At 50.3% G+C, this 22,610-nt stretch overlaps 2 protein-coding genes across 2 annotated transcripts in view; one reads left to right on the top strand and one right to left on the bottom strand.

The window, feature by feature from the left end:
- The window catches only part of XRN2 (5'-3' exoribonuclease 2), a 49,823-nt gene extending 31,723 nt beyond the window's left edge, over window positions 1-18,100 (top strand). Inside the window, exons 26-30 of the mRNA XM_057433158.1 lie at window positions 90-224; window positions 1,863-1,990; window positions 8,140-8,200; window positions 13,426-13,567; window positions 17,963-18,100. Coding sequence (XP_057289141.1) covers window positions 90-224; window positions 1,863-1,990; window positions 8,140-8,200; window positions 13,426-13,567; window positions 17,963-18,025 — 529 coding nt within the window. The 3' untranslated portion in view covers window positions 18,026-18,100. The remainder of the gene's footprint in view (window positions 1-89; window positions 225-1,862; window positions 1,991-8,139; window positions 8,201-13,425; window positions 13,568-17,962) is intronic.
- A 3,007-nt stretch (window positions 18,101-21,107) lies between these two features.
- NKX2-4 (NK2 homeobox 4) lies at window positions 21,108-22,216 on the bottom strand. The gene is made up of 3 exons (XM_057433159.1): window positions 21,844-22,216; window positions 21,273-21,736; window positions 21,108-21,239 (listed from the first exon to the last, which is right to left on the bottom strand). The coding sequence occupies exons 1-3, from the start codon at window positions 22,214-22,216 to the stop codon at window positions 21,108-21,110; spliced, it is 969 nt and encodes a 322-aa protein (XP_057289142.1).
- Between the last annotated feature and the right edge of the window lie 394 nt (window positions 22,217-22,610).

Below are 22,610 nucleotides of genomic sequence, written 5' to 3'. Positions count from 1 at the left end.
AGCTGTCGGTTTGCACGTAGTCCCATTTCCATCTCGTAGTCCGAGTGTTTGCTCCGGGAAGTATTTATGGATCTGTTCTTCCTCTTAAGGAAACCAGCTCCAGTTCTGAAGCCAGGAGACTGGGAAAAAACCAACAACGATGGCAGGCCCTGGAGACCGCAGCTGGGCTTCAACCGAGACAGAAAACCAGTGCATCTGGACCCGTCGGCGTTCAGGGCTTTAGGGTAAGGGTGATGGCATGGCTATGGGCTGCCTTGCTGGGGTGGCTGTGCCCCTCGGCTGCTTTTTAAATGAGCAGAAGAGAAGCAAAGGGGGTGGGGATGGACTGTTGAAGGTTAGCTGCTGGTGTGCCATGTTGGAAACTTTGGCATGTGATAATTCAATATTGATGAAACCCGTGTATCACAGTGATGTGCTAATGCCTTGCATTCTTCTTGGTTTGGGGTTTGAGGGTTTTTTCCCCTAGCTTTCCTAGGGGCTCTTTCAAATTTGTTTTCTGGATACTGGCTTGAAGTACAGAAGGTACAATGAGAATATTGCTCACAAGTGATGATTAAGACTGTTATGAAGACAGGAATGTCTTTTATGCTTTTAAAAATGAAGTTTTAAAAACTCTTGTTCCAAGCACACATTGCACCACACAATCCACTTCTCAAAGCATTTCCACAGTCAGTTCTTACTAGTTCTCAAAAAATCCAAGTAACTTTCTCCAGTGCTGCAGTGTGGTATGAGAGTGCTTCTGAGTGCAGGATGAGAGAGCGAGCTGGGGTTATGTATTACACATAAAATTGTTTTCCTTACTGGGCAGTGCAAAGAGACATGTTTATACAGCCAGAAAACAGAGTGTTTTAAAGGAGAATATTATACAAGCAAATGAAATTAATCTGTGAGTAACTGAATATGAGTGTCTCTTTAGGAAGAGAAAATACTGTCTTCATCTTAGGGCTTCAGAGGAGCTTGAAGAAGAAAAAGCAGCACCCTTTTCTCCATCTGTGTACTGGAAAGTGTAATTGTTCCAGTGCTGCACTCGTGAACCATCTTCATAGAATCATGGAATGTTTTGGGTTGAAGGGACGTTAAAGCTCCTCCAGCTCCAACCCCTGCCACGGGCAGGGACCCCTTCCACTAGAGCAGCTTGCTCCAAGCCCCTGTGTCCAACCTGGCCTTGAACACTGCCAGGGATGGGGCAGCCACAGCTTCTCTGGGCACCCTGTGCCAGCGCCTCGGCACCCTCACAGGGAAGAGCTTCTGCCTAAGAGCTCATCTCAGTCTCCCCTGTTCTGGCAGGTTCAAGCCATTCCCCTTGGCCTGTCCCTACAGGCCCTTGTCCCAAGCCCCTCTCCAGGTTTCTTTTCTTCTGTTCTTCCATGTCATAGTTACAGAAATAACTATGTTATAACTGTGTAGCTGGTCACATGTGACGTCCCATTGAATTGCTATCCAGGTGACAGACACCACAAGCATCAAAGTCTACACGTGAATGTAGTTCTGCACAGGAAGAACAGCAGAGGCCTGGCAGACATGGACACACCAGCATTTGCAGGTCCCACATCTCCCAACCCTCACTTCTCAGGATATGTGGCAGCAGTTGTTTTGCTGATCTCTCACACAGTTTGCAGGAAATATGTGTATTTCTGCTCTCTGGGGCTGGCTGTAGAAACTCCAGCACAGAGCATGTGCTTCCTTTGTGGTGTGCCTGGGACCCTCGTGTGTACGCGAGTCACTGCGCCGTGCTTGTGCACATCTCCACTGGCACACTGGAGAGAGCTGGGGGGTTCCATGGGCTGGGGAGCAGCTGTGCTGGAGCACGGCATTCATAAATCATCCTGTTCTTTTTCCTCTCTGTTTCTTACCCGTAATAGCCATACGATGCCAAGGGAGAGAGTGATGCCAGGAATGTATGCCAACGCGGTACCTCTTGGAGCTTATGGGAGCCCCTACGCCAGACCGCTTTTGAGCGGGCAGCAGCAGATTCCGAAGCTGTTGTCAAGTAAGTGGGTTCTGCTTCCTACAGCTCACAGGTTGGAAAACACTGCACCTTCATTTTGGTCTGTTGCACTATTACAAATAAAAAGTGGAGTCAAGCGTCTGTCTTCACCAGCCATGTGTTGCTCTTCCTTTATGGAATTGCTGTGGTGAGATGGACTAAAATGTAATTATGTGCCTGGAAATGGGATCTCATTTTGAATACTGGGCCCAGTATTCAAATGCAATAGGAAAAATAGCCCATTGTCTGCCAAGGGTTCCCAGTTATCTGAATGTATTCTGTATGTGGCTGAATCTCAGTATCACGACCATCAGCTTAGTAAAAGCTTGGTCTTTGTTTCTGAAGAGAATAAGAGGAGGATGCTGGCCATAGAAAATAATAGAAAAGGCCAAGGCATAGTGGCAGATGAGAAGAGATTGTAGGACTGACAGGAGCTGTGGTTGGTGCTGAGATGCCAAACAGCCGGAATAGCTAATTCATAGTCCTGTACTGGCTTCTCCTGCCTGTGGTAGGTGTTGCAGCTCCTGGCAAAGAGGTGATAGGAGGCAGTCTTACCTGGGGTGCCACTGCTCCTGACTTGATGAGCAAATGGCTCACTGGAAGTGGTAAGATAAATCCTACCTAATCATAACCTAATGTGAAGAAAGAATTGCTTGTGCAAAGGGCACTAGTTAAGGGTCCCATCTCCTTGTGATCAGGAGCTGTGTTTCTGTAGTGGTGGCTTGAAACAGGAGGAGACTTGGCTAAACTGCCTAAAAAGCGCTTTAAAGTAAGACCTTCTCACTGTTCATCTGGATTCTTGCAATATTAAATTATGCATGTGTTTGAAGTTTAAACAGCAGACACAGGTAAGGTTTGAACGCCAATGTGTTGTCACATATAGAAGACCAGATTCCTGCATAGTGAATCTCTCAGCCTTTTTATACTTAGATTTTTGCTGCATATGAAACAGTGAATAAATAATATCAGTGGCCACTCTGAATTAAATGTATTGTTCAGTCCCAAGGTAGATAAAGGGTAGTTGAGTAGTGGGCGCAGAAGCTTTCTTGTGTGAGGAATCAGGTTGGTTTAAGTGGAGGCACGGATTGGATATGAGACCCTGGAGCTATTAACTTGCGCTAAAGGAAAACAAGTTAAACAAGAAATGTGTTCTAAAGAGAAAAGTGTGGGGAACGGGGAGGCAGAACTACCAGACAGGCATCGCAGTTCTGTATTGATCTCCAAAAAGAGAGAGCCTGTGTGGTTTGGAAGAGAGGGGAAGCATTCATGAGCCCTTCAGTCCCTGTACTGCTGTTCATGTCTTCTGAAGCTCCAGTCTTATTATGAAGTCTGCTTATTTCAGAGCAGTTGTCTCTGCTTTATGTGCCTAATCTTGCCTATTAGGTACTTACAAAGCTCTCATCCTCATGACACATGAGCAGCTTGTGTTGTGTAGGAAGCACTTCACATGCAGATATGTCCCAATGCCATCATTCTGTCAAACTGAGGAGGCTCAAATCTGCTGCTGGAGGTGAAAGCCCAATGCATCTGTTGCTCTCAGAAAAAGTGCCTGGTGACTTTGTAACACGTCCCTTCCTCCTTCCTCCCTTTATCTCCTACCCTTTCTCACCCTCAAACTGCCTCAGGCTTCTGCCGTTGCTGTTCTGCAGTTGTGCCTGGCAAACCTGAAAGCAAGGCTTCCCCTCTCCTCCTTGTGCTGTTTTCCTTAATGCTGCTTTTCCCAGGAGGCAGATGTTGATCTTGTGCCTTTCTGCTCCTGCAGTAAAAGGAGGTGCCAAGTCAACCTGCTGGTCCCTCCAGCCACAGTCATCCTGCAAAGGCTTTCCACAAAGCAGGGGTTGTGTTCCTGCCATTGCTCTCCAGGGCCCTTCATCCCAGAGTTGGAAGCTGGTTCCTGGCACTCTGTATTTGCATGGGGGACCACAGTGCAGCATGCTGGAAATGTAATTCTTTGTCAGTTAATTTTGTTGTTTCTCCTCCTCTTCTGCCAACCAGGCTGTCCCAGCAGGCTGGTCTTAAGCTCTAATGAATTTCTGATTTAAACTGACTTCACCATGAAGTCTGTACAAGTAATTACAGCAACAGCTGACTTGGTATTTGGAGACCATCTTTCAGTGCCTCATTGTTTAACAGAGGCATGAGGACAGTTGATGTCCCAGTCAGTGGGATGGGTGCAGGTTAAAGGGTGTGAGGGGTGTGCTTGCTCCCTAGAAAGAGCTCCAGAAATGCATCCTGCTGCCTGGGCAGTGGGTCGGGACCCAGCCCAAGCCACCCAGGACTACCAGTGCCAAGTGAACCACAGGTGTCTTAACTCCTCTTCTACAGTATAGAGTCAGACTTGTTTAAGCCCTTAATAGAAGAATACCTCCAAGGGTTGTAGCTCAAAATTTCTCCTGAAACCAGTCTTTCAGATGTTCACTGAAGGGTGCTTTTTAATGGGACCATACCCCCAACACCATAACACATTATGGATTGTGTGGGTTGAGAGTCAAGCAAACCTGTGGAGATGAGAAAGTGCCAGCAGCTCTCTGAACCTCACTGCAGAAGGAGGCAGGAGTTGAACAGAACGGTCTGCATGGACAGTGCTAGCTCCAATGGAAATGTGTGGTCAGAGTTGAGCACATGGCCCAGTTTCACCCAGTGTTCTGTCTAGGAGTACCAAAAGGCTTTCCTAGATCTGACAGCACAGCTCTCTTGCCTTTTGCAGTCACCCCTTCAGTTCAAGCAGAAATGTCTCTGTCAAAGCACAGATACCTTCAACTGGAAAATCAAAGTAGGATTGGGAAGGCATATACTGAGTTTTCTTCATGGGGCAGGTTATCTCTAGTGTCAGTCACACTCATCAGAGAGAATGGTTTGGGTTGGAAAGGACCTAAAGATCATCCAGTTCCAACCCCCCTGCCATGGGCAGGAACTCCTCACACTAAACCATGTCACCCAAGGCCAACCTGGCCTTGAACACTTCCAGGGATGGAGCATATAACTGTGAGAGAAGAGCTATATTGTTGTGGCATGACTGAATTGGGAAGCACCTGGAACCTCCACATTCCTCCAAACTAGAGCTGATGTGGTCAAAATTCTCGCATTTTGCAGCCTTGATACAGAGCAGCTTTTTCTGTGTTATGTTTTTATACATATGCTGAAGTAAAATTAGCCTCTTGAAGGGCAATGCGGTCAGGCGTAGTGCCATCTCTTCCTCAAGAGCCTGCTGTGGGTGTTCCTTACTGGTGTGCTCTGATTTGACTTGGATGTGCCAATTTTCAGCTGATGAATAATTGTCTGTGCTGATAAGTTGGGCAGTCAAGTGCAGTGTGGCAGTCCCTGTGAATGGCAGATTTCGTCCCTGCAGCACGGGATATCTGATTTCTGACTTTCATCTCAGTTAGTAAACTTGTCAATTAGCAGCATTTGAAAAGTGATTTTGATTAGTGCAATCAGTAAACACAGAATCTCCTCTTTGATTGCCACGCTGATGAGATAAATTGTTCCTTGAGGAGCTGCTGGAGAAGGCAGTTTGTTTGGCCTTATAGCTCTAGGAAATGCCTCGGTCGTGAGGACAAGAGAAAAGATTCATTGTCATTTCTGCTCCCATTTTGTACCCTTTTGAAGTGCAATTCCTGCTCCAAGCTTTTTCCCTCAGAGATTGCTCTCCATCAGAGACGTACAGATAATAGCATTGAGGTGGCTTTAAATGTTTTTATGATGACTTTATTAAACTCTTTGTTAAACTGTTCCCTGGAGCTGCCAAATGCGTGGTTACAGCAGGAGAGCTGAGGCCTTGCTCGTTCCAGTGGAAATAAAGTGGTTAAATAAGACACACGGTTTTAACCAGCCCTTAAGTAGGGTCTGTATGAACGGGAAATCCTATACCAGGGCAAGCCCAGCATCATCTCACTGGGTTTCACTAGAGCACCATTTGACCCTGGAAGTGGAACAGAAAACGTATTAATAATCTCAATTAAAATGTGGAGATTTGACCAGGGAAGGCTGGGGGGGAGCAACTGTATTAGTCTGTGATTGCCCTGATGCCTGGGGGCTTTTTCTGGCTCAGGAGTGGGAGGATGGGGGAGATGTGGCTGTTACTTACCCTGGAATACAGGGTTGTTGTCTGGCAGTTTGTGTCTCCAGCAAGAAAAAGGAGAGCTGAGCCAGGCCCAGAAGAGCTGCAGGTCTGGTTGTGGTGATGGAGCCAAACCCAAGCCCCCATCCTGAGGGTACAGGTGAAGAATTGCAGGTGGTAGGAGTAGTAATAAAGCACAGGATATCTGTGCAGGTAATAGATAAATAAATGCAGGTGCATTTATCCATGCAGCAGATGGAGGGGGTGCATCTGAAGACATTCTTAGTAGGACTCAGTTCTTCTGTATTACATGTATTTCTGCAGTGCTGGTGTCTGAGACTTAAAAATTACTAGAAATAAAGTAATCTAAGGATATTTTCTGATTGAAAAAAGTGACACGCTTGGGCTTAACCAAATGTTTTAATTAATTATTTTAATATTTATTCTTTATACTTTATTTTAAGCTTTAGTTTAATCTTGTGTCTGAATTACTTTTTCCCCCCCCAGAGCGGTTCAGTACAGTGTTAGGGGCCGGGGGCTTTCTCCTGTTGCACTCCTCTTGTATTCAAAAGCAAACAGCATCCCTAAAGCATCGTGTCAGTACAGCTTGTTCATGCATGTAAAAGTCCTCACAGCTCACAGGCTGATCAGTATAGAAGTGCCACACACCCATCTGTAGTCCTTGCAGTGCGTTAGACTGGTTTGGTTGTAATGTGTAGGAAATAACTGATTATACCTGATTACAAGCATCAGTTGGTAACTATATGTGTATATGCACATATATATATATACACACAAAGAGGTATATGCTGAGAGAGGTGTATCTGTTGGTTGCTGTGTGTATATACATCTAATGTTTAATAAACAGGTAAAATCCCTCTGGACTCAATCCATTGCTGGGCTGGATTAGCTCTGCTCAAGTGCTGCTGTGAGAGGTTTCTGCCCAGGTCAGGCCATTGCAGCCTGCAGACAATCCAGCCGGAGTCAGGAGAGAGGCACAGCTTTTCCCTCTGGGGCTTTTATTCCCCCTTTTCTCCCAAATCACTGCAGAGCTTTAGTGACTGGGGTATTGGCAGCTGAACAGGGCGTTACTGTCCCACCGCAGCGTGTCCATTAGCCAGCTTCTGGAGCCAGCTGTTGAAATTAGGTCACGCTTAAACACCATTGAAAACAATCAAAGGTGTCACTGAAACGGAGGCTTTTGATTGACAGCTGCTCTGAGTGCTGGGGCTGAGCGGGAGCTATTGATGGGCTGTGTCTTTTATCCTGTTTACGGAGCAGTTTGTTTAGAGGAACAACAAGTGTTTAATTGCGTGTCCTGTTACAGCAGTGTTGTTATGGCCGTGTCTTTGTGAAGAGTCACTTTGGGCACAAGAAACAATTGAGAAGTGGGTGGTCTTTTTCTCTGCAGTTTCTTCCAACTGCAGGGTTAGGTCTCTGGCCAAGATTTTACCCCCAAGGGTTTATTTCGGTCTGATTACATTCTCCAAGGGATCAGTAACAGATTTTTATTATGACATTATCATTGTCCTGCTTAACTTGTAAGCATTTGTTACTATCTTTAAATACATCCTAAATCTGTGTATGTATTTAAATGTGGATAAAGTGGAACTGTTCATTTTTACATACTCTGGTACTTTGCTTTATAGCAAAGCTTAGCCTAATCATATATTGAGTATTACGTATTTGTTGCTCACAAGCACGGTGTGCTGTGATGATGTGTGTCTATGGGGCTGTATTTTCTCATATAGTGGAGTGATGACTGTACCGATAAAAAATGTAAGTATCAAGTGAAGTCTTCACTTGTTATAGTAACAGGGATGGGTTTTCATTGTCAGCCTTCAAGAGAAGGTACCTGTGGGAGGAACAAGCATTAGCCAATGCCAGTTCTAGCAGTTAAAATTCATTCCTCTATTAGCATTAAGCTTACTGGCCGTACCCAAAGAATAAGTTGCCTTTTATTAATAAATACAAAGCTTGCCACTTGTGCACACAAGGACACAAGTTCTCAGCCACATGTAAGAGCAAGCGGAACGCTGTTCTTTAAGTGTACTCACTCTGGTTTCTTTCAACACCTTGTTTTACCCTCTAGATCTTAGACCCCAGGAGGCTTGGCGAGGTCCTACGCCCCTGTTCCAGCAGACACCACAAAGGTAAGGCAGGAGGGATGGATGCTGTGTAAAATGCAGCCAGGAGAATGTCCATGGTTCCACCAGGGTTTTTTCCCATCTTTGTTTTGAACTTTGTTGTTTAATTTGTTGCAATGCTGCTGTACAGCAGGTTTTATTTTAGTTAATGAATGTCCATGGTTTATTTCTGTTTTGTGACTGCACTGTGTGCTGTTCATCCTTTAAAAGGCTCGAGTACTTTGTATGGCAAAAAAAGAAGGCAGAAACACTTTCCATTAAAACTCAGACTTCAAAATTAACTTTACTGTTGGTGCTTTGGTACCGTTCTTGGTTCTTTGGCCTTTATCTTATTGAAGCTTTTGAGATACTATGAAATTGAACACAGAGAGCTTAAAACTGCATTAGATTTTGGACAGGCTAAACAAATTTCTTTTTAGGAGGGCTGTGGAGCTTAATGAGGCATAACTAATGGTGTTCCACTTTTATCATTTCTGTGCCGCAGCCGCAGCATTAGTACAGACGAGCCATTGATTCTTGCTACAAACCTCTTGAAGTCCTAATCAGCTTCTTTGGTACAAGTTTTTCAGGCCTGACAAGCCTATTGTAGGGCAGTGTCACTGTAGGTCAGTAGTTATTAGTTGCCACTGAAAACAGTTTCTTTAACTACTTAAGACTGAACTGAATTAAATGCAGAAGGGACTCAGGGAAGGATTATGGAATCTGCAGCCCAATAAGTGCCATCGAATAGAAGGAATGTGACATGGTTTGATAATAAGGGATGTTTTACATGCGTTCCTTCATTGATAGGTTGTATGTCCTTAAGTCAGATGGACTTTATAAACTCCAGAGTACCTGTGGAAGCTATGAATAATGATATTTATTTATGTTTGTGGCGGAATGAGAGGGAATGTGAAATCTTTGAAGTTTCACAACTCTTTTTTTTTCCATGGGTTTATTTGCAAGTATTAACCATAGAAAATATGAGCTTTGGGAGAATTTATTGAGCTCTCCACAATCACACTTTCCATGGCAACCATTTTGATCCCTATTGAAACACGTCTGGCTCCCTTCCCCTGTGCCACATCAATGTGGACTATTGCATTATAAATGACTCGCGCATTACAAACTTTAATGTTACTTTGTCCATGGGAATTGCTATTCCCACACCTTAATTAAATCCAATTTGCAGAGTATTGTGATGTGAAGTACTGCTGCAGGTCTGTAACTTGCCATTACTTTAACAGGGCTGTGCTGCTGTCATGTAACAGGCTGTTTGGTTTTGCAGGGTGGAAGAGGTTCTCAATTCACATATAAAGAACTTATGGCTGCCAGAAATTGTGTGTTTCTCACTCAAAACACACGTTTTTATTACAATTGCAGTAATTGACTGTCCCTGTCATCTGAATCCTATCATAAAGTTACTGTGCTTGGCTTGTGGGGATACTTTCAGAGGTGACCACGCACCGCCCAAGTCCTTTGGAGCAGTTTTGCAGACAGTGTTTGCCTCCTTGTAGTGCTGTGGTACTGACCTTGATGTTCAGCTCCCAAACCTGAGGAGGAAACTGGTGTCCCCTGAGGTGACTTTAAACTGAAGATGTGTCATCATCACCCAGAAAGCATGCCTTGGAGAAGCTTGGAGAAAGCTGTGCTAGCTTTCGGTGACAGCAGCAGAACTCCCTGTTTGTGCTTTGTTACACCCGCGGTAGTTTATGAGAACCACAAAGTTGCCAGTTTTGGTGCTGGGGATGGGTAATTTTGCCACATTCTTGGAAACATGTTTGATTTCGGAAGCAAGCCTAACTCACTCAGCATCAGCCCTAAGCATCTATTTGATTTGAGCTTCAAATCAAACATGCTTAGGGCTGATGTTGAGTTAGTTGCCGTACAGAGACAAGCACAGAGACTTAAGCATATGTTTAAAGACAGACAGTCTTGGTGCAGGGGAAACGGCTGAACCTGTTGAACCAAGCCCCTGAGAGGTTTTCAGCTTCCAAGTTAATTCCCTGGGAGCTGCTGGTTTCCCATAGGGCTACCCTCAAGGCTGTCCCCACTTGCTGCTGCAGCTGCAGGTGCCCAGGAGCAGCGAGGAACTTCAGTTCTCCACCAGTTCTGCTCCAGGGGAGAAGGTAACCGAGGGAGAGGCCAGCCCCTGCTCCAGCCTTTCAGGTGACGTGGGTTGGCAGGAGGCTGCCGGATTTGTGACATCAAGCAAGGGATAAGCAGGGAGCCCTGTCTTTACCAGGAGAGCTTTGAGCCTCTGTGCTGTTTCAGGGGTGGAGCATTGCAGCTGGGGCCAAACTAGCCATTGCTTCACAGGTAGAAGAAACCCAGGAGTGTAAAGCTGCTTCTTCACAATGCAGATGATTTATCTGCTGCATAAGTTTTCTTACTTTTAAACTTAGCGGTGCAATTATGGGCTGAGAAAGGTGGGTCTGTTCAGCTGGGAGAAGAGGAGCTGCATGGAGACCTCGGAACAGCTTCCAGTGTCTGAAGGGGGCTACAAGGATGCTGGAGAGGGACTCTTCATCAGGGACTGGAGTGATAGGACCAGGGGTGATGTGTTCAAACTGAAACAGGGAGGTTTAGGTTAGATACAAGGAAGTTCTTCCCTGTGAGAGTGGTGAAGTACCAATTTTATTTTACCTGCTGCACACTGAACTAGAATCACTGAACCCCAGCCTGGGTTAGGCTGGAAGGGACCTTTAAGCTCACCCAGTTCCAACCCCTGCCACGGGCATGGACCCCTTCCACTGGAGCAGCTTGCTCCAAGCCCCTGTGTCCAACCTGGCCTTGAACACTGCCAGGGATGGGGCAGCCACAGCTTCTCTGGGCACCCTGTGCCAGTGCCTCAGCACCCTCACAGGGAAGAGCTTCTGCCTCAGAGCTCATCTCAGTCTCCCCTGTTCTGGCAGGTTCAAGCCATTCCCCTTGGCCTGTCCCTGCAGGCCCTGATGAAGGGAATATTTGCTGGTTCTAACTGAAAATCTCTAGTTTCACTCTCTCACATGGTCTCAAAGCAAAAAATGCCCCTACATAAAAATGATACTAGTGTTTAAGTGTTTCACTTGTTAAATACCCCGATTTTTTACTAAGCAGCGCTTTAATAGAAAGTTAAACTCTGTGCCAAATACGTATTGATGTCAAATGAAATCTGTGTCAAGCTGCCTCGTGCCAGGCATGTAGCATGTGTTGGCCTGTGACCATCAGCCGCTGAGGGTGTTTGTCACAAGCGCGTTAGCAGCGTTGTAGAGACGGAAGAGTCCTAGAGCTGGAGCCACAGGGGTGATTCCCTGTAGTTTTCCTTGCGGCTGAGCAGTGTACTCATCCTCAGGTGTGCTGTTTTCTAGGAATAATGGGAGGAAAAGAAGCGAGTGCTCAAAATGCTCACTCAAAAAGCGTATTATTGTTAAAACACTGGGTTCGAGTGTTTAGCCCCTGCAGGTTTAATGTGCTGTTAACTTCAGACGCAGTGCTGCCCCTCCTAATGAATGATTCAGCGTGCGTTTCTGGACATGCCTCTGAAGCTAAAAATAAAACCTCACAGTTCAGTGTTGCCACTTGGCTTTTGTGCCTGTTGGGTTTTAGTGCTTGTATTGCACATCACATTTACCAGCTGCATGTTTATCAGGTAAGACTCATACTTTATAAGCAGGAATTGAGCTGTTTTGTTTCTCGAGATGGTAGGAGTTTCCTTTGCCTTCTTTAAGTTCAGGCAGGTCTTAATGGGACCCAATGGAGCAGCTGAGTATGAAACCAAAAGCAATTTGCATCCAAAATCGGAAAGCTTCAGGTCCAAATGCCTGTTTTCATTCGGTTTAATCTGTACCTGCCTTGTGATTCCAACTTTGCCTCTGTTCCTGCTGATGAAACGTGTGTTTGCAAGTCCTTCCTCTCCCAGCATCGCTTCCTCCGCTGCTCAGAGTTCTGTTTGTGGAGCTGTGAACCCTCCCTTGGGCAGGAAAGTCAAACCTCCTCCCTCAACCTCATGTGTGCATGAAAGAACAGATCAGCCTCTGGGTAGGGGTGACTCCTCCAGGGTGGAAGTCCTGCCTGTTTAATGCAGTAAATGTAGGCAGAGGCTCTTTGCAGACACACAGAGAAATAACTCAGTTCAGCGGAGCAGCAGGTAGGTACAAACCACAGTGCTCATGCTCTCTGCTATTCCTGCCTCCCGGCACGCCGGTCACACACTGCTCAGATGACTCCCTCTTAAGCAGGGGTCAGGAGAGATTAACTGGCTCCACTATCCAGTGTTTTTTCCCTTTACAACAACAGATTGTGCTGCAAAAGATGAATTCTGACAAGAGTTGTACCCTTACCCGCGCTCAGCTTTAAAGACTATATCATGCCTATATCATTTTTCCAAATATTTTATAGCAAACAATGATTTGCTGTATTATACCTGTTGCTTCATAATTGTAATGTTAGAATAGGTACTTGAAGGCAATTAAAACATTTCTTGCTGTCAGTAATCTAGGGTGGCAAACTAGCTTATAATGGATGTTGAATTTGCGTTCCCATATAAACTGTACACCAAATGTCAGTCAGTCCATGCCAATTAGTGCTTATGTTGCTAGGTCACCGTGGTCAATTGAAAACGGCATCAATAGAACTTGAAAAGGTTTCTTCCCGATCAGACCTTCTGACATATTGAGCAGAATAATGGATGGGAAAAAGCAGCCAAGGCCCCTACCCTAGATTCAGAATACTCGCAGTAAGAATTCATTTGCAACCTGCAATTAACTAGAAAGAATGGACTCCCAGAAGGAGTCTGGACGTTTAGAAAAGAAAGCCTCATTCTCCTGGATCGCACATGTTTGCTCTCTGGATGGCGTGTTGCGGTCAGCCAACGTGGGGAGCTCTGGGGTTTAATCCCCGCTCGGGAGCGGTGCGGGTGAACTGCTGAATTTGCCCCTCAGCAAATAAAAAGGTGGACTGAATCCTCCCAAGGAATCTGTAACGTTGCACTTGCTGCGTGCGGTGGTACCTGGGGCTGTGGCTTTTAAACTGGGATGGAGGAAGCAGTGCGCAAGAGTAGCCTTTCAGTAGGAGAATCCTGGAAGAGGTGCCCCCTCCCTGATCTATCCCCAGCAGCTTGGCTGTCTGCAGTACCGCTGCAGGCATAGCTGGGTGTGACAGTGCTGAGCTCGGAGACAAATCATTTAGTGTATGAGACCGTAGAAATCCGGGTCTGCGGTGCGGAACTCTCCCGGAGCCCAGCTCACACGGTGTGTTTCCTCTCTGCACAGATCTGCTGGGGCTGCTCCTCTCCTCCCCTGGAACCGCATGCTGCAATCCCAAAACCAGTTCCAGCCGAGCCAGTACCAGGGGCTGGGCGGACCCATGGGCTACCCACAGAGACCCGAAGATCGCATGGACAGGGGCAGACAGGTAGGAAAGCTTTGTCCCATTCTGTATGTGGTGTTCTCCTCCTGAGTAAGGCTTCCATTGTGTGTGGCTGCGGAGAGTGACTGGGGTGGAGGTGGCCATTCCCGAGCTGGTTTTAGCCCAGGAGCCAGTGAAAGCTCACAGGTAACGTCCCAGCTGTGTCCAGCGCTTCCACATGTATCCCTGCAAGAGGCTCATGTCATCACTGGGCACCAGTGCTTTTCATTGCAAGTAGAACAAACACCCAAGCAAGTCACATACCTCTTACAGCCTGAGAAAATATGATGGGAAGGCAAGTATTTCAATCAGAGTCTTCCTCTTCTGTAAGGAAGTCTATCCACTACAGTATTCTGGGGATTCTCCAAGTTTCTCCACAGTATGTTTAAAATATAGATTCTTCTGACTTCATTAATTTCCCTCCTCAAATGCTTATTGGTTTTCTCTTAGCTGAAAAACTACTTAAAAGCAAATGTTAGGTACTAGTAGCCAGAGAAATAAGCATGTCTGTGAAAGTACATGTGAAAATAGCTTTGGTTAAATGAAAGCAAGGGAACGTGGTAGGAGAACCTCATCCAGAATTCCAGGTGACTTTGCCATCAGCTTATGAAAGTGCCGTAGAATGAAAACGCTCCTTGAAAGCAGCAGATGATTCTGCCTGTGTGATTGTGTGTGTTCCCAGTAAAAGCATAATCTGCATATACTCTTGTATTAGAAATGTGAGTATTTACAGTGCTGTGTGCTAGTTTAAAATAAATCTCGGGTATCTATAGTAAACGTTAAGTTCTGCTGCTCTTTGTGTAAGTCAGAATTACCACTTGGTGGTGGGAAGGTTACTGGCCAGTAATGTGGAAAGAGGAGGAAGAGCACTCAGCTGCTTGGTAACGCTGTTTCCTAATCCTTTTAATGGAAACTGAGGCACAAACTGTTTGAAATTTGCCTTCTGATGGGACCTGGTTCCCATCTTAGCTCAAGCCAGGTCACTTTTTTGTCTGCACTCCCAGTTTTTCTTCTTCCCAGTCTGCCCATCTCCCTTCTACACAGAAATGTGTGTTACAAAGTGCAGCACCACGCACTCAAACGTGGTGCTTGATTTCTGGGGTGTTTCTCCATGCCAGTGGCAGCATTACAGTCACATTCGTGTGGGTATAAATTCTGTGCTGCTGTATGTGCATTGGGTAAGATCCCAGTGTCCTTTGCTTAGGCAGCAAAGCCTGCAGGTGCAGTTCCTTTAAATACCGATGTCATATGGCACATGTGGAAGTCTTGTTGTGTTTTTACCACTTCTCTGCTGCTTTGTCTGCTGTAGGTCTTTTCTGTTCTGGCTGTGGGTCTCAGCACTGTATCGCAGCCGCCTCTGCACAGCGACGTTGTTACGGTGTGCGGGGTTTAAGGCAGCTATTGCAGTGAAAACAAGCGCTGTCAAACCAAGTCTGGGAGGGAAGAGCCTTTGGCCTTTGCTGGGGAAGGTTTTTGCAGAGCCCTTCTCTCTGTGGTTGAGCTCGTCAGGCCCCAAGCCCAGCAGCAGCAGCCCAGAGGCTCAGCATTGTCTGTGGGTGCAGGATTACTCGGGGCTGCTGAAAGGCTCTGCAGCAGCCAGCAGCCTGCCCAGCGCTCCCAGCTCAGAACCTCCTGTTCAGCTGAGCCCTTTCAGCAGCAGCGAGGTCCCTTCTACCCCCAGCTCCTACCCTGGAGCGCTTTTAGTGCAAAGGCCGTTAAGGCTGGAGTACAGATTGTCTAGGGCTCCTTCAGTTGTCAGGTTGGTGCTGCAGCAAGAAACAGGGGGGAAAGAGGCCAGTATACCACTGTGCATGCTTGCTCCAGGGATAGCAGGGAGGCATTAGCAGCATAAATCCTTCCAGAGGTGGTTTTGGTTATAAGCAAAACTAGGCAGTGTGGCTTACGATCACATTAGGCTTAATGGGGAAACACTGAATCCTTTTTGTGCTGCCCAGCTAGTCCCCAGAGGGGTTTTTTAAGGTATATTTCTAATTTGGATGAGGCATATTGATGGGATCAGTTTTCAATGACCTTTGAAAGTCCTTTTCAACCCAAACTATTCTATGATTCAAAACCCTTTCATTTTGTGCTACACTGGTTTACCCAAAACACTCGAGGAATAAAATGCATAATTGCACTAACCCATAACAGGGGCTGCTGTAATGATGGAGGAAAATCAGCAGAGGATTTTGATGCTGGTGGAGCCTGGGTGGTATTTAATTAGGGTTGGAAAATAGACACTTGAAAAAGTCTGTGTGCTGCACTGTTCTCTGCTCTACCCTTTATCCTGGTAGCGTAGGTAGATATATTTGCAAAGGGAATCAGTGCTCAAACTAGTTCATTCCCGACCTTAAATCTTTGTGTTAACAGCTACAGCTGGAATCACAAAGGAGAACAGGAATTGTCTCCCAAGGATGTTTGCAGCAGGGGCTTGGGGAGGGCATCTCTCTTAGGAAAGGGGAAAGCAGCCTCCTAACCACAGGGTCTCGGAGCACTGTGGATGTCTGCAGCCTGCCAGTGATGGAAAACCTCAGCCCTTGCTGTTTTCTGGCTATTTGCAACCTGAATGATTAAATAGGAGCCTTTTGGACATACTGCAGTCGTGTCCAAAGCCTAATTCACTTGTCACGAGCACGGGACACGTCTGCTGGATCATGAAATGAAGTTTGAATCTGGGTAGGGACCACAGCTTGAACCATCATGTGTGTGAATATGAATGTTAAGGACAAATCTCTCGGCTCAAGTAAATTCGCTTCCTTAAATTCCCCTTTGCATTTCTGCTGTTTTCCACCTGGTTTTTATTTCCTTTATTTTTTTGTTGCCTTTTTTCTCTCCTTTTCCATGTTGGTTTTAAATGAACTGTCAGATGTCATTATTTCCCGCGGGCCGGCAGCGCTGCAGCAGAATTAGAAGCTCCCTTAAAGGGTTTTGGGTGCAAACCCAATAATTGAATCTAGCATTGCTGCCTGTAGGTTTCAAAGCTTTAAAGCCTTGAAAAGGGATTCAAGTGGAAGTGGTGACACGTAGCAGCATAAATAATTATCTTTGGTCCCTTTCACCTCTGAATTCTTTTTTTACAGCATACAGAACATGGTCTGAAGAGGTTAATAAACGCGCTGCTACAAAGTGCTTACGAAATTAATGCAACTGCCATGGATATGGGTTGCTCTGTGGTGAAGGGGGGGTTTGCTGGAGGCCTCCAGCTCCTCCACAGAACCTAAAGATAAACTTGATGGCGTTATGCAGGTGTTTGACATCTTGATTTTAGGCTGCAGCAGCAACTGAAGGGCCAGATAAAGGCCTTGTGTGGCTGGATTGCACTGCTGCGCTGGGGTTGTGTGGAACTGGAAGGGCTTGGAGCTTGTTTCCTATTGAAAGTGCTCACAGTTAGACCTGAAAACAAAGATAAAACCTTCCTGATGGCAGAAGCAGCGTATTCCACACAGTGCTTTTGGGTGCACCACATGGGTTTCTGTCCGGAGCAGGCTGAAGCAAACCACTCCAGTTTCCCTGCTTATCCCCGAGCCCCCGTTGGAGAGAGTAAGGATGGATTTCCCTTTAGAACGAATGAAAGGAAGCCCCTCTTCCCCAAACACCAAAAAACTCCTGGGAGGACACAAAGCCCCATCGCTGCCGTTAGTGTATCCATTGAATGCCCTTCCTGCAATGCATCAGGTTTTGCAACCATTATAAATGTTTCAAAGGAACTCGATGCAATTTTTCACTGGATTCAGTGTACAGAATGCCTCACCTCAATTTAAATACACAGATATGCTGGAGTGATTTCCAAGGTGGGATTTCGGCATCTTTCACCTATTGTTTCGAATGAGTGAGTTCTGGAAAATGCTGCTTCTGTAACAAATACAGCTGTTTTAATTCTATTTTTCCTAAAAATACTTACTTGTAAAAATACCCGCTCTGCTTTAGCATCACACTGCTCACCATTAGAACAGGAAGGTGGCACTTGAGGGGCATTTTTCCTCGACGAAGTATTCATGGTGGGAATCATGAATCTCAGCGATGCTGTAACTCGCAACGTGACATTTGCGTCCTTGCTCTCTGTAAAGCATAAAGAGTGCGTGGAGCAAAGCCACGTTTTCTGTCCTAATTGGAAAATTTCGTTTCAGATCTGCCCTTCCAGGGGCATGCATGGTGATACATGTCTGTGTATATATATGTCTGTATATATGTGTGTGTGCATAGATGTGGCTTTAATGTACTGGTTTCTGTGCTCGGGGAAGTCCAAGCTTGTCTTCCCAGGGAAGCGCTGCCGTCGGGAGCGTTGGGCACCTTCCCGTGCAGGGTTTATTGTGTCCCTTGTGTGGGCCATGCTCCATGGACCTTGTTTACCACCGTGTTAATCCAAAAAATAAATGCTTGCTTTTGTTTGTTTGCTTGCAGGCCTATGGCCCCGGGAGGCCCTACCCGCTGCCGCCTCCCTCGGGAAGATACGGCTGGAATTAGCTCCTGGCGACTTCCTTTTTAATCACAAAGTGTCCAGGCTTTTTGTTCTGTTCTTTTATTATTTGGGGGGGGGGGGAGAGAATCCCAATGAAACCATCCCTGTAGTTTTTAAACTTGTTTAAATGTGCACATTTCGTACCCAACTGATGATGATTTTTCCTTTGTGGGAGCTGTGTCGCTTGGGAATAGCAGGTTGCGGAGTGCGAGCGCCCTGAACTTGCTCTGCTTGTGAGATGCTGGAGGAGGTGGGAATTCCTTATCCCCATCCCGCTGTGCTGCCCTCAGCTCCAGCCATCCTTGGCTGCACACACGGGAGCCTGGAATCAGCCCCGGGGTCGTGCGGGGCACCTAGAGAGGGGATGGGGTCAGGCACCTGGGCACCGCTGTTCCTCCTCGGATGCTTCCTCCAGTGTCTCACAGAGAGAGGAGATTTTTTTGTGGGGAGACTTTGAAGTAAAACATTTCAACTTTTACACCTGGTGCCTGGTTCTGACTTTGTTCTGTCCCAGCAGGGCGTGCGGACTGGGCTGGGTTGGGGTGCGAGGTAAAGGAGCTGCGCAGGCCCGCGTTCCCCTTTGGTTTTAGCCCTCTTTGTAGGGGTTCCGTGTGGCTGTACCAAATCAGTGCTTATTTTTATTTGCTTTATAAAGTGGCTTTAGAAACGGGGAGCAGGAGCGAGTGGTTCATTTCCAACCCCTCCACCGTGGCTGCGGATCTGTGCTCTGGACCTGCCTGAGTGTCTTTGTAGTCATTTCTTGGGAAATAATTCCAACAGCATTTAAAACCTTTTGATTAACCCTAACCCAAACCCAAACTCTGGGATTAGCTGAGCAGCATTAATGCCACTGTACCACCTTTCCCATGTGCCACGCTGGGACTTGTCCCATGGAAATCGCTCAGCTCCCCAGCTCTGGAGTGGTTTTCCAGCCCTGTCCTTCGAGGTTCCTGATGTTAATCACCAGCAACGAGGAAAAAGATGGGATCTATGTAACCTTGGGAGGAAGAAAGGATGAAACCGGGTTCTTTATTTTCAAGTGACCGAGGGTGGAGCAGAATTCTTCATTATAATGCAGAGTTCCATCCTGCCCGGACCTGGGAGCGTCAGCCCTGGGCCATGGCCTCCCTTGGCCAGGAGGGTGTTTGGGACTCAAAAAAGTCATTTTTATTTTTTGAGCAAGACAAAACCAGCAGCAGATGCGGATTTTCATGTAACTATGATGGTTGAGCATGGGACTGGAGGGAGGAGGAAGGACCTGGGGGCTGGGGGGGGGTGTCTCTTGTTCCCTGGGTTTGGGGGTATGGAAACGGAGCTGGATAAAGGGTCTAGGGGGTTGCTATGGGAAGGGGTTGTCCCTTACACAGTTCTTCACCCCTTGGCTGCTTCAAGCCTCCGAGCTGGCTCCTCAGCCCTGCAAGATGTGGAGCCCACCCCAAGGCTCGGAGCAATGCTGTGGTTCCTCTGCTCCGTGGCACGGGGGTGGGATGCAGGCCCTGACTGGGGAGCATCACTATCCCTGCTCTGGCTGCCTCTGTGTGGTACTGGAGCTGGCCCTTGTGGCCAGGATCCCGGTGGCATCCTCAACCTGCTCTGCCTGCACATCCGTACGTTTTCCACGCTGGAGCCGAGCCTGGGCCATCCCCTTTGTTTTAGGAGGGTTGAAGGGGGCCTCACTCACCCCCTGGCCCGGCCCCAGACCCATCCCCTTCCCACATGCACCCCTCAAGCCGCCTACGTGGGAACCAGCAGGGAGAAACGCTCCAGGCAAGCACGGCCGGGGAAGGGGATGAATCGCGGGGGGCCCCCGAGGGAGCGGCCCCGGGTGGGCACCGGCGGGGATCTCCCCTTCCCCTCCCGGGGGCCGGGAGCGGCTCCGTGGGCTCACAGAGGCTGAAATCCCCTTTTTCTGCCCCAGAAGCGTCCCGGGAGCAGCGCGGCCGCCCCTGGGGAGCCCATGCGAGGCCGGGGGGTCAGCGGGTGCCCCCAGGAACAGAACCCCTTTGACGGCTGAGAGAGGGGAGGGAGAACGGGGTTTGGGGATGTCCGGGGCGGCCAAACCGCGTCCGTGCGTGCGCCGGGCAGGAAAGAGCGGCTCGAGAGAGCGGGATTTCCTTTTATTGGGACTGGGGGGGGAGAAGGGGGAAAAGATAAAATAAAAGGAAAAAATAAACCCCAAAAAGCCGGAAACTTCCGAGCGCCGCTCCCGCATTCCCGGGGGAAGGGGCGCGGGGACCGACCCCGCCGCCCGCGCCGTCCCAACGCTCCCCGCCTTTCCTCCTCCGGCCCGGGGGACCCGGCCCAGGGAATAACGGGGTCTGGGAGTCTCTGCAGCTCGTCGGAAGCTCACGAAGCGCCGCGGCCGCGGCGGCCCCGTCCCTGCCGGGCGCTCCCTCGCCGAGCAATGACCGGTACCACAACGGTGAAAGCGCTGTGCCCCGTTAAACCCCGTCCAACCCCGTCCTCCGCCGGGCGCCCTCCGCCGCTGCCCCGCCCGGGTTTGGGTTAATTCCCTGCCCGCCGGTACCGCTCAGTTCCCTTTCATTCGCATCCCATTGGAATCGCGCTGCGGGGGGGTTGGGGGGGGGGCACCCTCACAAATGAGCTCTGCCGAGATCGCTGCGCTTCACAGGATTTATTGTTCGCGTCCGCGGGCCCCGTCCAGGTGTGCGCGCACCGGGGGCGCCCCGCTTCGGGCTGCCGCTGCCCCGGGAGCGGGATCCCGCCATCCCCAGGTTCCTCCCCGGCCTCCCCCGCCGAGCGGCCGCCCCGTCGGGGCCGGTCTCCCGGGCCGCGCACACCGGGCCGGACACGGAGGCACAAACACGCGTCCGCACCCGCACACCGCAAGTAACGGCGCAGCCCCGCGCCCGCAGCACCGGACCCACGCGTGGGCTCCCCCCCCCCCCCCCCTTCTGCGGGCCCTGGTCTCCAAAACCCAGAGAGTCTTAAAAAAAAACCAGCGCAGCGAGGCCGGGGAAGGAGCGGGACGGGCCCGGGGCCGCCGTCGGGGCTCCCCGCAGCGCCGGGAGGGCCCGGTCCCGGCGGGCGGTGGCGGGGGGATGCGGAGGGACGAACACCCAGGGATTACCACGTCCTGCCGTAGAGCAGGTTGGGGCTGACCATGCCGCCGTTGTAGTCGACGCCGGCCGAGTCCAGAGGGGCCAGGGGGCCGTGCAGCGCCGGCGGGCTGGGGGACAGCTCCTCCAGGTCTGCCGCCTGCCCCAGCGAGCCGGGGTGCGGGTGAGCGGCGGGCGCGGAGGCGGGGGGGGCGGGCGCGGGCTGCCCGGGGGCCGGGGTGCCGCTGCCCGGCGGCGGGCAGGGTTTGCCGTCCTTCACCAGCACGGGCACGGCGACGCGGCGCGGGGAGTGCTGCTGGCAGAGGCCGCCGTCGGGGTGCAGCTGCTGCGCGGCCGCCGCCTTGTCCTTGGCCTGGCGCTTCATCTTGTAGCGATGGTTCTGGAACCAGATCTTCACCTGCGTCGGGGTGAGGTGGATCAGGCTGGCCAAGTGCTCCCGCTCGGGCGCGGACAGGTACTTCTGCTGCTTGAAGCGCCGCTCCAGCTCGTAGACCTGCGCCTGCGAGAAGAGCACCCTCCTCTTCCTCCGCGGGGCCGCGTGCAGCGGCACGATGGCCTTGGCGCCCTCGGCGATGCCGCTCAGGCCGCCCATCCCGGCCACGTTCATCCCCGCCGACGGGCCCATGAACCTGGAGACTGAGCGGGACGGGCGGCTCAGCGCCGGCGGCCGCCCCGTCGAGGGCAGCGGCTCCCCCCCTCCCGCCCGCCCGCTCCCCGCTCCGCCGCCCCACGCCCGCACTTACTGCTGGAGTACCGGGGGTCGCCGCCGGCCCCGTACCAGCCGCCGCCCGCCGCCGCGCCGCTCCGCATCCCCTCGGGGTAGGCGGGCAGCTCGCCCATGTTGCCCAGCCCGCCGTTGCAGTAGCCCCCGACGGCGCCGTGCGGGAACTGGGAGACGCCGTGAGGCATGTGGTAAGCGGCCGCCCCGGTGGGGCCCGTCACGACGTGCTGCGGCACAGCGGCGGCGGCGGGTACCGGCGGCTGGCGGTAGGGCCCGAGGGGCGCGCCCAGCCCGCCCGCCCCGTCCATGCCGCCGAACTTCTTGTAGCTCTCCTCCATCGGGCTGAGGATGTCGGTGACCGAGAAGGGCGTCGTGTGCTTGGGGCTCAGCGACATGGCGGGGCGGGACGGGACTGGACGGGATGGGCCGGGCCGGGCCGGGCGCTGCCGCCGGCACGGGCGAGGCGCGGCGGCCACCAGCCCCGGGCGCCGGTAGCTCGCCGTTTCTTTTAGCCCGGCGCCGGGTTTACGCCAGACGCGGGGGGGCGGAGCGAGCGCGCCCGGCGGGGGAGAGCGGCGGCGGCGGCCCCGTCCCCTCCCCGCCTCCCGCCGCCCGCCCCGGCCCCGGCCCCCTCCTCCCGGCCATTGTCCTGCGCCCGCCGGACGCCTCTTAAGCCCGGACGCCCCCGGGCCGCGCCGGAGCGGCTGCGAGCGGCCCAGCGGCCGAGCCCGTAAGTACCTGCGGGGCCCCGTGGGGCGCGGAGCGGGCGGGGACAAGACAGAGCCCCGG

This window comes from Pezoporus wallicus, unplaced genomic scaffold (assembly GCF_028554395.1).
Source record: "Pezoporus wallicus isolate ANWC-B61680 ecotype Strahan unplaced genomic scaffold, APGP_CSIRO_Pwel_v1 contig_5416, whole genome shotgun sequence".
In the NCBI taxonomy this organism is placed as follows: Eukaryota; Metazoa; Chordata; class Aves; order Psittaciformes; family Psittacidae; genus Pezoporus; species Pezoporus wallicus.
Note: the sequence above shows the minus strand (reverse complement) of the source record. Positions and strands in the feature narration are given on the sequence as shown.